The sequence below is a fragment of the Megascapheus bottae genome, chromosome 2, assembly GCF_031878675.1.
Source record: "Megascapheus bottae isolate mThoBot1 chromosome 2, mThoBot2.hap1, whole genome shotgun sequence".
Lineage (NCBI taxonomy): Eukaryota > Metazoa > Chordata > Mammalia > Rodentia > Geomyidae > Megascapheus > Megascapheus bottae.
The window spans coordinates 46991160-47005685 of record NC_143510.1 but is presented as its reverse complement, the minus strand read 5'-3'; the positions used below and the strand labels follow the sequence as shown (position 1 = coordinate 47005685).

General features: G+C 50.7%; 1 protein-coding gene across 5 annotated transcripts in view; it reads left to right on the top strand.

Moving 5' to 3' along the window:
* The window catches only part of Fmnl3 (formin like 3), a 60641-nt gene that overhangs the window by 45226 nt on the left and 889 nt on the right, over positions 1 to 14526 (top strand). Inside the window, exons 6-26 of one of the 5 annotated variants that reach the window (XM_090325345.1) lie at positions 2392 to 2544; positions 3668 to 3776; positions 3954 to 4030; positions 4812 to 4905; positions 5886 to 5960; positions 6055 to 6165; positions 6484 to 6630; positions 7504 to 7605; positions 9038 to 9317; positions 9750 to 9818; positions 9905 to 10029; positions 10247 to 10449; positions 11036 to 11270; positions 11420 to 11488; positions 11599 to 11679; positions 11765 to 11894; positions 12459 to 12619; positions 12861 to 12962; positions 13319 to 13411; positions 13676 to 13799; positions 13939 to 14055. In XM_090325345.1, coding sequence (XP_090181471.1) covers positions 2392 to 2544; positions 3668 to 3776; positions 3954 to 4030; positions 4812 to 4905; positions 5886 to 5960; positions 6055 to 6165; positions 6484 to 6630; positions 7504 to 7605; positions 9038 to 9317; positions 9750 to 9818; positions 9905 to 10029; positions 10247 to 10449; positions 11036 to 11270; positions 11420 to 11488; positions 11599 to 11679; positions 11765 to 11894; positions 12459 to 12619; positions 12861 to 12962; positions 13319 to 13411; positions 13676 to 13799; positions 13939 to 14030 — 2632 coding nt within the window. In that variant the 3' untranslated portion in view covers positions 14031 to 14055. Of the gene's footprint in view, positions 1 to 2391; positions 2545 to 3667; positions 3777 to 3953; positions 4031 to 4811; positions 4906 to 5885; positions 5961 to 6054; positions 6166 to 6480; positions 6631 to 7503; positions 7606 to 9037; positions 9318 to 9749; positions 9819 to 9904; positions 10030 to 10246; positions 10450 to 11035; positions 11271 to 11419; positions 11489 to 11598; positions 11680 to 11764; positions 11895 to 12458; positions 12620 to 12860; positions 12963 to 13318; positions 13412 to 13675; positions 13800 to 13938; positions 14056 to 14526 lie in introns of all 5 variants that reach the window. The other 4 variants (XM_090325338.1, XM_090325352.1, XM_090325359.1 and 1 more) reach the window with 4 other exon arrangements.

Here is a 14526-nt window from a genome sequence, read left to right as displayed (position 1 = left end):
GCTACAGACTTTTAGTTTTCTGCTGTCCCTGTCCCTGTGTCTGTTGTCATTTATCAAACACATCTCACTTCCTCTGGGATACACACTAGTGTCTCTCCCAGATTTGATCTCCCTATAACTTTACTCAGGTCATCCTCTACTAAAACAGAGTGGCCTTTGTCCCATTCCTAGCCCTGTGGAAAGCATACTGTGTGATTTTCCCATCCCTTTTGGGGGGGGGGTGTTGGTTGGGGGGTTTGAACTTGGGGCCTGGGCACTGTCCCTGAGCTCTTTTGCTCAAGGCTAACGTTCTATCACTTTGAGCCACAGCATCACTTCCAGTTTTCTATGGTTAATTTAAGATAAGAGTCTCATGGATTCTTCCTTCCCAGGCTGCTTTGAACTATAATCCTCAGATCTCAGCCTCCTGAGTAGGTAGAATTACAGGCATGAGCCACCAGCACCTGGCTGGCCTTCCTATCCTTTTAAGTATTTTTTTTTGGGGGGGGGGAAGAGGGGTAGTACTGGATTTGAACTTAGTGCCTAGAGCTTACTAACATGTGTTATACCCCTGGAGCCGTTCTTCCAATTCCCAAATGCTCTTTTTATAGAAAGAAGTGAAAATCATTTGTTGAAATTACTTTTTTTTAAATTCAGAACTTTCATAGTAAAAAGATGTAGATCATTTTTCCAAATAAGCCTATTGTATTTGAAAAGTAAACAAATCCCAGCTGCTCTAAACCAAGAACACACTGGACCCCAGTGCTCTGTGTCCATGGCAGTGCCTCTGACTATTTTAAAAGGAAAGACTTGGAGGGAGAAAAGTATGGTCTGGGAAAGCATGAGAGAAAAAGAGTGAGGCCATATAGAGTTGAAGTGAAGTCAGTTATTAGTGTTTAGGAATGCCATGACTGATAAGAGAGCCAGGGATCAGAGGGAGAAAAGCCACCAGCAAGCTTTCTCCCTATCAGGGAGTTTCCTTTGATAGCTACTAGAGCCCCATTAACCGTTTCTTTTATTTATTTATTTATTTATTTATTTATTTGGCCAGTCCTGGGGCTTGAACTCGGGGCCTGGGCACTGTCCTTGGGCTTTCTCAAGGCTAGCACTCTACCAGTTGAGCAACAGCACCACTTCTGTCTTTTTCTGTGTATGTGGTACCGAGGAATTGAACCCAAAGGGCTACATGCGTGCTAAGCAACACTCTACCCCATTAACCATTTCTTGATGACCAGGTGTCAAGCACCTGCTTCTGCTTTCTTTGGCATATTCAGGCATTTGTAGATACCATTTACCGTCCCAGGAAGCCCCAGTCCATGCCTTGACTTGGGACATGTTTGCAGAATAGGATGTCCTGTGGGGAGAAGATACTGTGGGAGATTCTCCCTGGTCTTTAGTGCCCTTTAGGGGGTAGTGGACAGGAAGGAAGTGTAGGTCTGGTTCTCAGGGGGGTGTGCCTCCGTGGCTGTGTTAAGAGAAAGCCCTGTGGGTTTGTGCTCTTGGCTGTTCTCTTTTCCCCGGACACACTCACAAACTGCAGGACCTCAGAAAAAAGAAACAGAGAAGCCACCCTAACTCATGCAGGTTTCCTGTCCCCAGTCACAATCTCAGCCTGCTTATTTCTTCCCCTGGGAAGCTGAAGCCAAGGAATCTCTATATTAGAAAAATGTAGATGCTTCAGAAATTTTAGCCTTTATGAAAATTCAGTGATGAGGCTGGAGACGTAACTTAGGTGGTGGAATGCCTACCTGGCATTCTGGCCTTGCCATACCGTTCAGGTTTCATCAACCCCTAACACTGTGAAATGAAAAGACAAAGCCAGTGCTGGGATGGCACAGTGGTACACTTCCTAAATATAAAGGGTTTGGCTGTTCTGGAATCCCCTATCTTCATTTTAACAAAATTACACAATCCAGAACAAATGAGGCCTCTCCCAAGGCACTCAAGGGCACTTTAGCCACTACCACTGACTAATGAGTAAGACCTGCAGTGGATCTAGTCACCTACTTCCTCCTGAGGCTTCATTCTCCATATGAAACCACAGCTTCTTCAAGATACCCCTTAAATGAGAGGCATATAGAGTACAGGGAGACAGCTAGCCCCATGATCCTTGGTCCATGGGGAGACCACTCCTGGAATTCCTGGCTAGTTTGGAGCAGAGAAACCAGATTCTAAGCATTCCCTCCCCTCCTCTCCTGAAGCTGCTTCGGCCTCTCTGCTCTTGTTCCATATTGGTGGCTCCTAACCAGAATGGAGTCTTTGCTGCCCAATTCTGCTTTCCTTTTGCTGCCCTTGCTTCTTGTTGCCCTAGAGGCTTGGTGAGTGGGATGTGGGACTGCCAGGGGCTTAGCATAAAATTTCTCTCTTGTGTATGTGCCTGTGTGTGCGCATGTGTGTCCTTTCATGCTCCAGGTTTGACTTTGAGGGTCTGGAAAGTGGTGATGATGGTGCATTTGACAAACTCCGGTCCTGGAGCAGGTCAATCGAGGACCTGCAGCCGCCCAGCATCCTGTCGGCCCCCTTCACCAACAGCCTCGCTCGCTCTGCGCGCCAGTCTGTGCTCCGGTATGTGTGTGCTCGCTCTGCCCGCCTGCCTCCCACCCCAGCCCCAGTCCTGGTCTCAGTAACTGCGGTGAGTGCTCATGCTCCTCCCTCCACTCTTGCTTCTAGGCTCAGCTCTCTTGCCCTCTGCCTGCCCGTCTGTCTCTGGTCTGTTCTCTCTGTCTCCCTGACTGCCCAGCGATCTGTCCTGGGTAAGTACATCGTCCTTTGCTGTGCTGTCCCACCTGGGGTTCCAGCTTTCCCCTCCTCCACTCCTCACTCTCAGCCATTTCTCCCCATATTCTCAGGCAGGGCCAAGGCGTTACTGGCTGATCCAGTTCCAGCCCTCATTGCTGTTATCTCTTATTCTCACTCTGCCCACCCAGTTCTCAGAGACCATCTAGAACCTACCTGCCTGTTCCTTTCCTTCCCTATTCTTCCTGACCTTTTTTCTCCAGAGTTGCTGTGCCCTCATTTGTCTGTGGTGTTTTGAGAGCATCTGCCAGTAGACTGGATGGCTTTTCAGAGCCTCTCCCACCACAGGAGGCTCTGGCTTGTCTCTCTTAGAGCTCTGTTTCTCTCCTTTGGTTTTGTCCCTCAGAGTGCTCATTTTTCTTGCCTTGGCAGAGCGGATTCCATACTTGCTTCCTGTTTTTTTTGTTTTTTTTTTTTAAATTCACCAAACATGGTTGAGGCTGAAGAGGGGTGGTACAAAGCCAGGTATAGCTGCTCTGTTTCCCTTACATCCGTGGGGATCTGCCCTGCCTTTTGGAGACATAGAATGGAATGAGAACCAAAATTTTTCTACTCTATGAAAAGTGCAGCTCAGATGAATGTCTTTTTGGAAATACCTTGAGAACTACAAAGACCCAAGTTCTTTGTATTTCAAGAGGTGTCAGGTGTTAGCATGGTTTAAATACCGAAGATAAAGCTTGGATCCTAGGAAGATGCTAACAAAGGCCTCTTCCAGAGAGCTGAGCACAGGCTGATGCCTGGCTTCCTGTGTTCTCTTGGTTGTTGTTACAAAGTCCTCCTTCTCCCATTTCTGCCACTGCCAAGGGACAACCTGCTATCTGAGTGATGATGAGTGTTTTTAGCTCCTTCAGCAGCCTTGACACCCACCTGACTGCCTGGCCCTCTCCTCCAGATACAGCACTCTTCCTGGTCGCAGGGCCCTGAAGAACTCCCGCCTGGTGAGCCAGAAGGATGATGTTCACGTCTGTATCCTTTGTCTCAGAGCCATCATGAACTATCAGGTAAGGGACAGCTCTAGCTATGAGTGCTCTGCTTCTCCTGTCTCATTTGTTGAACTACAACAGCTAGCAAGACACCGGCTTGTAAAAGACAGGTTGGTCAGTAGGCTTGTGGCCAAGGAGATCAGTTGGGCTCTCCTGCTCTTACTATTAAGGTCCTTCTTATTCCTTTGCCTACAGTATGGCTTCAATCTGGTCATGTCCCATCCCCACGCTGTCAATGAGATTGCACTCAGCCTCAACAACAAGAATCCAAGGTGAGTTCTTTCCTTTTCCATTCTGCCAACGACTGCCAAAGATGTGGGTCATACTTACCCTGGACAAGTCTTGCCTGGCTTTGAGGTCCTGTAGCCAGAGTCAGAACCTTGATTCCCCCCCCCCCCCACATCTTGTTGAAGAAGTATTCCTGGCTTCCTTCTGGTTTGTGGGAGCAAGTTTTCCTCTTACCTTCTTTTTGGTTTTGGTCAGTTGTAGGGCTTGAACTCAGGGCCTGGGGTCTGTCCATGAGCCTCCTTATGCTTAAGGCTAGTGCTCTACCACTTGAACCACAGCACCACTTCTAGTTTTTAAGTGGTTAATTGGAGATAAGAATCTTCTGGGGAGGAGCCGGGAGTGTAGCCTAGTAGTAGAGTGCTTGCCTAGCATGCATGAAGCCCTGGGTTCTATTCCTTGGTATCACATATACAGAAAAAAGCCAAAAGTGGTACTGTGGCTCAAGGGGTAGAGTGCTAGCCTTGAGAAAACCCAATGACAGTGTCCAGGACCTGAGTTCAAGCCCCAGGACTAGTAAAAAAAGGGGAAAGAGTCTCATGGGGACTTTTCTGCCCAGGCTTGATTTGAACCATGATCCTCAGATCTCAGCCTCCTGAGTAGCTAGGCTTATAGGTGTGAGCCACCAGTGTGTGGCTTCTTTCACCTTTGTAAAACCCGCCCCTTCCCTTCCCTCACCACTAGACTAGCTCCACCTTACAGAACAACTCCAGTTGTGGACATGAACTGTGTGCTGACCAGATTAAGGTGCTAATCTTCCTTCCTTAGGACCAAAGCTCTGGTCTTGGAACTTCTGGCAGCTGTGTGTTTGGTGCGAGGAGGTCATGAAATTATTCTTGCTGCTTTTGACAATTTCAAAGAGGTCAGTTTCCTGCTGGCATGTTTCAGTATATTGGGGGAGAAAGCAGGGAGCCAGATAGGTAAGCACCATTTCTTAGGATTTCCAGTGATTTTGCCTGCCTCCCAAAGCAGGAACAGAAGTAAAGCAAAATTAGAACTTCAATCCTGTTAGGTCTGATGGCAGGAATCCTGTCAGCTGGCTAAGGATGTTCTGAACTATAGTGCAGTGATCATCATAATTACCAGAAGAGTTTGTTAACAGTGTAGAACCCTTTGCCCCTTTCCTGACCCACTGGAGCCTGGGCATCTGCTCTTCACAAGACTCCCCAGGCAGTTCTCCTACCATAAACCCATCGGAAGTTTACGTAGGAAAAGGATGTCTCCTGGGCTGATAGCCATTGGTGAGGGAAGAGAGAACTTCGTATGGAATTTCCCCAGCTCTGGACCTATCTACCTTTGAAACTGCAGTGCTTCAAGAGACCATGGAATTCCTCGACATCCAGCCACAGCTGTTGTCCCACCCCTTCCTCCACTCTGGACCTCTTTCCTAGCATCCATTGTTCAATCCAGGAAACAGCTCTTCCTCCTTGAAAGCTCAGGGGCTCGGAGGAGCCCTTGGACCCCTTTCGGGAGAGGGCTTTCCTGTACTAGCCCCACCCTGTGGATCCCTGGGACCTCGGCCTCTTGCTTCAGTCATGGCGGAATTCCTTCTTTTAACTTGACACATCAGACCCCTGTGTTTCTTCTTAGCCTGGCACCAGAGGCACTAATACCAACCTCAGGGCACAGGCTTTACTTGGTTCCCTTAGTGGGTTGATAGGAGACCCAGGGCCAGAGTCCAAGTCCCAAGTCTTCTTTTATAGTGTTCAAAAAGGCCCAGACCCTAGATAGAGTCATGGTTAAACAGTCTGAACCAGTGCTTTTGCCATAATGCTGCTAGAAGCCATGGGTTTGGGTTCTGTGAGGAGCAGATCCTTTCCCTAAGAAAGTTTGCTCATTTAGGTGTGCAAGGAGCTGCATCGATTCGAGAAGCTGATGGAATACTTCCGGAATGAGGACAGCAACATTGACTTCATGGTGAGGAACTGGGCCAGTGCATACCCATCAGAGCTAGCTACTCCTTACAGCTGGAGCCATATTGACTGCATTTTGATCTTCTGCCCCTCCCCAGGTGGCCTGTATGCAGTTCATCAACATAGTGGTGCACTCAGTAGAAGACATGAACTTCCGGGTCCACCTGCAGTATGAGTTTACCAAGCTGGGGCTAGAGGAATTCCTGCAGGTGAGCTGGGCAGGGTCCTGATCAGAAAGCATTTGGGGATAGAGAATCTTAGACCCAGCACAAGGAATGTTTATAAGAACCTCATCCTAGATGCTTCTAGTGTCTACCTATCTTCTCTAGGGGTGGGACTCGGGACCTCCTGCAGACGTCTCTCCAGTCTGGCAACTCCATTGGAACCAGACTCTGACATGAAGCTGATTGTATGCTCTAGGCAGTGGTAGTGGGAGACGACGACGAGGACTAAGATTTCCCAGGAGCAGCCCCTTCAGTCCCCTGCTAGTGCCCTCAACTACTACTCTCTTTGCTTTTCCCCAGAAGTCAAGACACACGGAGAGCGAGAAGCTGCAGGTGCAGATTCAGGCTTATCTGGACAACGTGTTTGATGTAGGGGGTTTGTTGGAAGATGCTGAAACAAAGAACGTAGCCCTGGAGAAGGTGGAAGAGCTAGAGGAGCATGTGTCTCATGTAGGTGGTCTCTTTTGCCTTTCAGGCTGCTTTTGAGGGTGAGGGTGAGGGTGAGCTGACCCTCTTGCCTCCATAAGAAGCCACAGGAAGGCTTTAGAACCAGCAAGGTTCTGGCCTGATTCATTGAACTCATACTTACTGAAACACATATGCACTGACCTTCATTCTGGGCATTAGGTGGCCTCAGGCTGAAGACAGACTACCACCAATTTCCTTTTAATCCATCCTTTGCTGTCTCTTTGGGTTTTGTTTTGTTTTGTTGTTGTGTTGTTGTTTTTGCCAGTCCTAGGGCTTGAACTCGGGGTCTGGGCAGTGTTCCTACGCTTCTTTTGCTCAAGGCTGGCACTCTACCACTTAAGCCACAGTACCACTTCCAGCCTTTTCTGTTTATATGGTACTGAGGAATCAAACCTGGGGTTTCATTCATGCTAGGCAAGCATTCTACCACTAAGCCACTTTATCAGCCTCTCTTCATTTCTTTTTTCTTTTTTGCTGGTACTGGAGATTGAACTCAGGGCTTTTCCTCGGTTTTTTTGTTTGTTCACAGTTGGCCATCTACTACTGATCCACATCTCAAGTCAGGCTTTTTGGTAGTTAATTGAAAATGGATTCTTTTAGACTTTTCTACTTACATTGACTTTCAAACCACAATCCTTCAGTTCTCAGCCTCTTCTGTAGCTAGACTTGCAAGTGAGCCACTGGTGCTAAGCTCCATTGCTACTTCATGTATTTGGCCCTGGGCCCAAGAGAGTTCTGTGAAGGGAAGCCACTTGCCCTGGGAGCACTGTGGTGGGAGTGCCTGGGTCCTGACTGGGAGTCAGGCTATCCTGAGTGCCCAGATTTTAACATAATCCTGCCTTCCCTATCTTGCAGCTCACAGAGAAGCTTTTGGACCTGGAGAATGAGAACATGATGCGGGTGGCTGAGTTGGAGAAGCAGCTGTTGCAGCGAGAGAAAGAGCTGGAGAGCATCAAGGTACAGTAATCTGGGGAAGTGAGGACCTGGGCTCCCTGCGCTGGGGCCTTATTTCTTCTTCCCTGTGTCACCTTAAAGAAAGGTATTTCTTCACTCTTGAGGCACTAACCCAAGGTTGGGCTGATGATTTTTGAACCCCTCCCTTTCTTTGTACCAGTCCTAGGGCTTGAACTCGGCCTAAACACTGTCCCTGAGCTTTTCTGCTCAAAGATAGTGCTCTACCACTTGACCCACAGCTCTATTTCTGACTTTCTTGTGGTTAATTGAAGAGTGTCATGGACTTTCCTGCCCAAGGTTAGCTTTGAACTGCAATCCTAAGATCTCAGCCTTCTGAATAGGAGTACAGGTGTGAACTGTTGCCAGAAAATAACCCTCTCCCCTCTTCTTCTTTTTGGCCAGTCTTGGGGCTTGAACTCAGGGCCTGAGTGGTAAACTAGAGCTCTACCCACACTTGACCCACAGCACCACTTTTGGCTTTTTCTATGTATGTGGTACCAAGGAATCGAACCTGCGTCTTGGTGCATGCTAGGCAAGCACTCTACCACTAGGCCAAACTCCTGGCCCAAAACCCATTTTTTTAGTCTAAGAGGGAAACTGGGCCAGACATACTGGGTGGGAACATGTGGCACCCACAAGCACTCCTGGAAACCCAGGCCAGACTGCCTTCTCCTCCATGTGCTCTGCATCCCTGATTAAAGAACCAGGATCAGAGTAGCCCATTACTCTGGCTTTTTATTAGGTTCTACCAGGCATCCTAGGTTAGAATGGCAGAGGCTCATTGTAGTTCTCTCTTCTTGGTCTCCTTACCTGGTTAGAATGTTATACTTCTGCCTTTGTTTTCTTCTGGAGGAATATGATTATACTGGCTCTGTTGTTATATGCATACATAATACATACATACATATATGTATATATGTATGTGCATACACATGTGTTTGCGTGTGTGTGTATGTGTATGTGTATGCATAGCCCCTGTTAAATACAGTATTGGGAGCTATGAGGGTCTAGAAATGGCTAAGACAAGGCCTGTCCATGGAGCTTCCAAATGAATGAGAAACCCACAGCCAAATGAAATAAAAGCAGTAATGAGAAGCAAAAGGTTACAGAGAGAGCAGCTGTGTCAGACTGGCAGTGGTCCAGAGGGGACATTTCCCAGGGGAATCCTTTTCCCTGGGGGCTTGAGTGGCCTTAGCAGTGAGAATAGGCTGGAGCAGAGGGAAGGGCTCATCCAGGTGTCAGTGGAGGCAGGCCACTTTTTCTTCTTACCTCTTCTATTATGCTGCACCCTAGTCTTCCCCTGCTCCCCACATGCATTTGTGCCTTTCTGAGCACTTTCACACATCCCTTAGTCCCTTGGCTAGGACTCTTAATTCCTTGGTAGCAACAACTGTTGTGACTCCTTAATTCCCCCTGCTTCCTCAATGACTGATAGGAGACATATGAGAACACAAACCACCAGGTGCATACCCTTCGGAGACTCATTAAGGAGAAGGAGGAGGCCTTCCAACGCCGATGCCTCTTGGAGCCAAGTGCCCGGGGCCTCGAGTCTGTGGGTGGAGAGGTTCAGGCCAGGCTAGGCCCTGCAGAGCTGAGTGAAGGCCTGCCACCCTCTGACCTGGACCTGCTGGCTTCAGCCCCACTACCTGAGGAAGCCCTGCCTCTGCCCCCTCCACCAGCTCCACCCTTGCCTCCACCCCCTCCTCCACTACCAGGTAACCAAGACTTCTGGGCTGTAAGGGATGATGTTTTTGTGGTGCCAAACTTCTAGTCAGTAGTGTCTTCCTGGAGGAGTATCTGGGAGATTGCATCATGGGAGGGCTAGAAGGATAGGCAGTCAGGATGAGAAGGCTCAGCCAGGACCCAACGTGGAAAAGCACAGGTTACTAGTGGAGTGCCAGGAGCAGAAGCTGCTTCAAAGATCATCAAGATGCTGCTGTTCCTGATTACTCTGAAGATAGCCAAGCAGAAGCTTAACTGAAATGGTTAGAGACTAGCTTGAAAGGTTTGTCATTTAGGACTCAGGAGTAGCTTGAGCAAATCCCACACGGCCTCATTATCTGCGGGTGTCTAAGGCAGGTAGGGAGGGTGGTGTGAGAAGAGGCTCATGACCCATTGGGTCACTATACCATTCCTTCCTCCTCCAGATAAGTGTCCCCCAGCCCCGCCTCTCCCCGGTGCTTCTCCCTCCGTGGTGCTGACAGTGGGCCTGTCAGGTGAGTCTCCAGGGTGCTGGGCAGGCTGGTGAAACAAGGAAAGTATGTCCTTGGACTCTGTCTTACTGATCATCTTTCTAAACTAGCCATTCGCATTAAGAAACCTATCAAGACCAAGTTCCGGCTACCAGTCTTCAACTGGACGGCACTGAAGCCCAATCAGATTAGTGGCACTGTCTTCAGTGAACTTGACGATGAGAAGATCTTGGAGGTGAACAGGATTTAAGGCCTAGAGGGCTGGGAGTTGGGAGACGGGCAGCCCTTTTAGCCAGATCTCCTAGACTTGGCAAAGCTCTCAAGCCACAGTGGGGTCAGGGTCAGTTCCAACTCTGTCCTGCAGGATCTAGAACTGGGCCCATGCTGGGCATGCTGCCTGTGCTCTCGTAGTGTGAGACTGAGTGTTGTCCCTTCTCACCTACTTCTGCCAGGACCTGGACCTGGACAAGTTTGAAGATTTGTTTAAGACAAAAGCCCAGGGTCCTGCTCTTGACCTCATCTGCTCCAAAAATAAGACAGCACAAAAGGCTGCCAGTAAGGTGACCCTCTTGGAAGCCAATCGTGCCAAGAACCTGGCTATCACTCTGCGCAAGGCTGGCCGCTCGGCTGAGGAGATCTGCAGGGCCATCCACACGTGAGGCTCTCGTTGACTTGGCCCTAGGGCCCCAGACAATCAGCAACCCACCCAAGAGTCTGGCTTTCCCTAGTTTCTACTTTCTCACACACTTCAGTCATCCACTAGCCTGTGCCAGACACAGAATAAGGAGCTGCAGACTCAGCCCAGACTTCCACCCCAAGAATGCTTATCTGGCGGGCACAGTGCAGTAATACCAAGCAGATAGCACCAGGCTGGTAGGATAGAGGTAGGAAGTGGACGTGTGGCTGTTTGGTCAGGGTGGGGTAGGCCTTCCTAGAAGAGGTGCCGTGTCACCCGGGACTGAAGGAAGTGTACAGGTTAGTGCAGTTCAGGCCTGGAGGAGCCTGGCTCCCGCCTAGTGCTCTGGGTACAAAAAGCAGATTGTGACGGGGAGTAGTAGACAGGGCAGCCAGCAGACAGAAGTCATCCAGGTGTTAATACTTGACCATCGGTACAGAGGGAAGATACGGAGAGGCTTTTAAACAGAAAGCGATTGATTCCCCAGGATCATTGCTGGTGCTGTGTCCTGAACATGGCTTCCCCATCCCTAACTAGACTTGAGGTGGTCCTTCCTTCCACACAGGTTTGACCTGCAGACACTACCGGTGGACTTCGTCGAGTGCCTGATGCGCTTCCTGCCCACGGAGGCTGAGGTGAAGCTGCTGCGGCAGTACGAGCGTGAGCGGCAGCCTCTGGAGGAGCTGGCGGCAGAGGACCGCTTCATGCTGCTCTTCAGCAAGGTGGAGCGGCTCACCCAGCGAATGGCCGGCATGGCGTTCTTGGGCAACTTCCAAGACAACCTGCAGATGCTCACACCGGTATAGCCCCGCCCAAATCACAGGCCCCTCCTGCTACCTCCCCATGCCACCTCACCCCTGCTAGTCACTTTCCCTGCTAGTCTTTGTAGCCACTCCCTGCCTTTACCTCCCTCCCAGCCTGGGGTGACTGTGTTCATCTCCTCTTCTAGCAACTGAATGCCATCATCGCGGCTTCGGCTTCAGTGAAGTCCTCACAGAAACTGAAGCAGATGCTGGAGGTGGGGAGAGGGGATAAAGGGTGCTGGCGGGGGCCTGGGGTTGTATGGAGAAGAGAAAGGAGCCCTCGGAGCTGGGTGTGAGCTGCTCACCCCTCTCATTTTATGGACAGATTATACTTGCACTGGGGAACTACATGAACAGCAGCAAGCGAGGAGCTGTGTATGGCTTCAAACTCCAAAGTCTGGATCTGGTAAGATGGTGGTACAGCGTGGGCAGGAAGCATGGTGAGCTCTGGCGAAGCCAGCATGTTGAGCTTTCTGATCCTTCCCTCACAGCTGCTGGACACCAAGTCCACTGACCGCAAGATGACGTTGCTACATTTCATCGCCTTGACAGTGAAGGAGAAGTACCCAGACCTAGCTAACTTCTGGCACGAGCTCCACTTCGTGGAGAAGGCTGCAGCAGGTGAGAGGGGCCTGGTTGGGTGGCCCTGCCCTCTCACCCAGCCTAGGACAATCCCAGGAAGCTGTGAGGAGAGGGAACCCTTGGTTCCATTTGTTTCTGGCTTTTGTTATCTTCTTTCTGACAACTTCAAAGCTTTCCGAGGGAGCCACCCAGAGTTTTCCTCTAGACAGCAAGCCCAGCCTGCCTGCCTGGGAGCAAGAACAGGAAGGGGAGCCAGGGCTCTGCTGCCAGGTCCAGAGACAGCGTTTGTCTTTAACATTGCAGTGTGATTGTGAGAACTATAAAGCCCACCTGTAGACATAGAGCACTTGTTTCTACCACACCTGCAAAAACAGATACAAGTCTAAAGCAGCTGCACTGTGAAGAATGTAGTCCCGTTTAACTTTTTTGGGGGTCCTGAGCTCGGCCTCCATTTGTTTCTGCTGCCTCTTAAGAGCTCATCCTGCTTGATACACAGCACTCCATGCCCACATGGGTAGGAGAACCCAAGTGATCCTGTGTCTGGGGGAGGGCAAGACTGTGGAAGCCTTGGGCTGGTTTCAGCCAGGTCTCTGGTGACCACAGTGTCCCTGGAGAACGTGCTGCTAGATGTGAAGGAGCTGGGTCGGGGTATGGAGCTGATTCGGCGCGAGTGCAGCCTTCATGACAACAGCGTCCTTCGGAGCTTCCTCAATACCAATGAAGGCAAACTGGACAAGCTCCAGCGAGATGCCAAGACAGCGGAGGTGAACAGAGGGCGGAGTGGGTGGGACAACTAGAGCCTTCCAGGTGGCTCTGTGTAAGAGGGAGACAGTGCTTTAAGGGTGGTCGTTGTGTTTAGAGATTGAGAGCTTTGGGGAACTGGCATTTTTTCTACTTCAGAAGCTTAGGTGGTTGATTTTCCAACTTTTGGCTCCAAGCTCTGCCTTCGAGTCCCGTGTTAGCTGAGCTCTCCCACCAGCCTGACCGCCCCCATCCTTTCCTTAGGAGGCCTACAATGCTGTGGTGCGCTATTTTGGTGAGAGTCCCAAGACCACACCTCCTTCTGTATTTTTCCCAGTGTTTGTCAGATTCATTCGTTCTTACAAGGTAAGTTGTAGAGTTTTTAATGAGCTTGGCTAAGACAAAATTCAGTGGGAGGCAGCACCACTTGGGCTTCAAGTCTGGGCCTTTTGTGACTCCACCTCTGAGTTCTGGGGAGGGAGCAATGGAGGACAGGGAGGGGCAGGGGGCTGGCGACAGGCCTCTTAGCTGTGAACTAGTGGGCAGGGTGGGGGCCCAGGCCCTTCCTGTCATTGTTTAGGGCAGGAAATGCCCCTCCAGAGTGTGGCCACCTGGGGTTAGCTGGTCCCACTGCCACCTACTCTCCACCCTCAAAGTAAGGTTTGAGACCCTCCCCTCCCAGCCTGTGTGAACCTCACCCCCCCCCCCCCCGTGGGTCTTAGGAAGCAGAGCAAGAGAATGATGCCCGGAAGAAGCAGGAGGAGGTAATGCGAGAGAAGCAGCTGGCTCAGGAAGCCAAGAAGCTGGATGCCAAGGTGGGTGGAACTAAGAGTTGGCCTGGGGGAAGTCAGGACAAAGAACGGGGGCTGAGGAGGACTGGAGAGCTAGAAAAGAGATGGAAAATTGGAACAGACTCCCAGAGGGTCTGAGGACTGAAGGCCAAAGGGACCGAGATAGGGATGTGAAAGGGGGATTCCCAGCAGTGCACAGGCAGAGGCATTCTCAAACTGAATCTTGGGACAGGAACCAGTCCCTTGTCAAATGAATGATTTCCTTCCCCCTCTAATGCTTGGCCCTAGACTCCATCCCAGAGGAACAAGTGGCAACAACAGGAGCTAATTGCAGAGTTGAGGCGGCGCCAGGCTAAGGAACACCGGCCTGTTTACGAGGGAAAGGACGGTACCATTGAGGACATCATCACAGGTGGGGCCTTGCTCTTCCCAGGACCTGCCCATTGGGCCCAGCTCCCAGAGCCCAACCTAACCCCTCGGGGCTTCCTCCCACTCCCCCACCACCCCCACCCCACGAGGCCTGACTGCTGTGTCTCTCTCCTGGGCCACAGTGCTGAAGAGTGTCCCCTTCACGGCCCGTACTGCCAAGCGGGGCTCACGCTTCTTCTGTGATGCAGCCCACCATGACGAATCAAACTGTTAACCCCCAAGCCTGGGGCCCCTGACAGGTACGGGGCACCACAGCTGTCCCCTCTGCATGCCCTGGAACCACCTTGTCAGCCTCCCAGGAATGGGAACACTGACTTCTTGCATGCCCCATGCTCTGAGAAGCATGGCTTATTTCCTGCATGTGCCCTTGGGGAAATGGTATGTCTCCTACTAATGCTGTCCTGGCTTCTACTAAGACACAGACTCGAGGGATAGTGAACTGCCAGGCCGGGGTTGGGAGCTGTGCCAGACCAGGCAGGACCAGGCCTGTGGTTATGGACTGCTAAAGCTCCATTCCTAGCCCAGGGAGCCTCAGGTTTCTCCAAAGGGTTCAGCAGTAGCTACTGCCAGATATCACTTGAGCTCGGCTTCTCGATGCCTGGTTGGCCTGGGGTCTCTTCCTGAATCAACCTTGTCTCTGTACCACAGCCTCTTTCACCCCACCTGAGACCTGCCAATCTCTCCATCAGGCCAAGTCTGGTTTCCAAGCG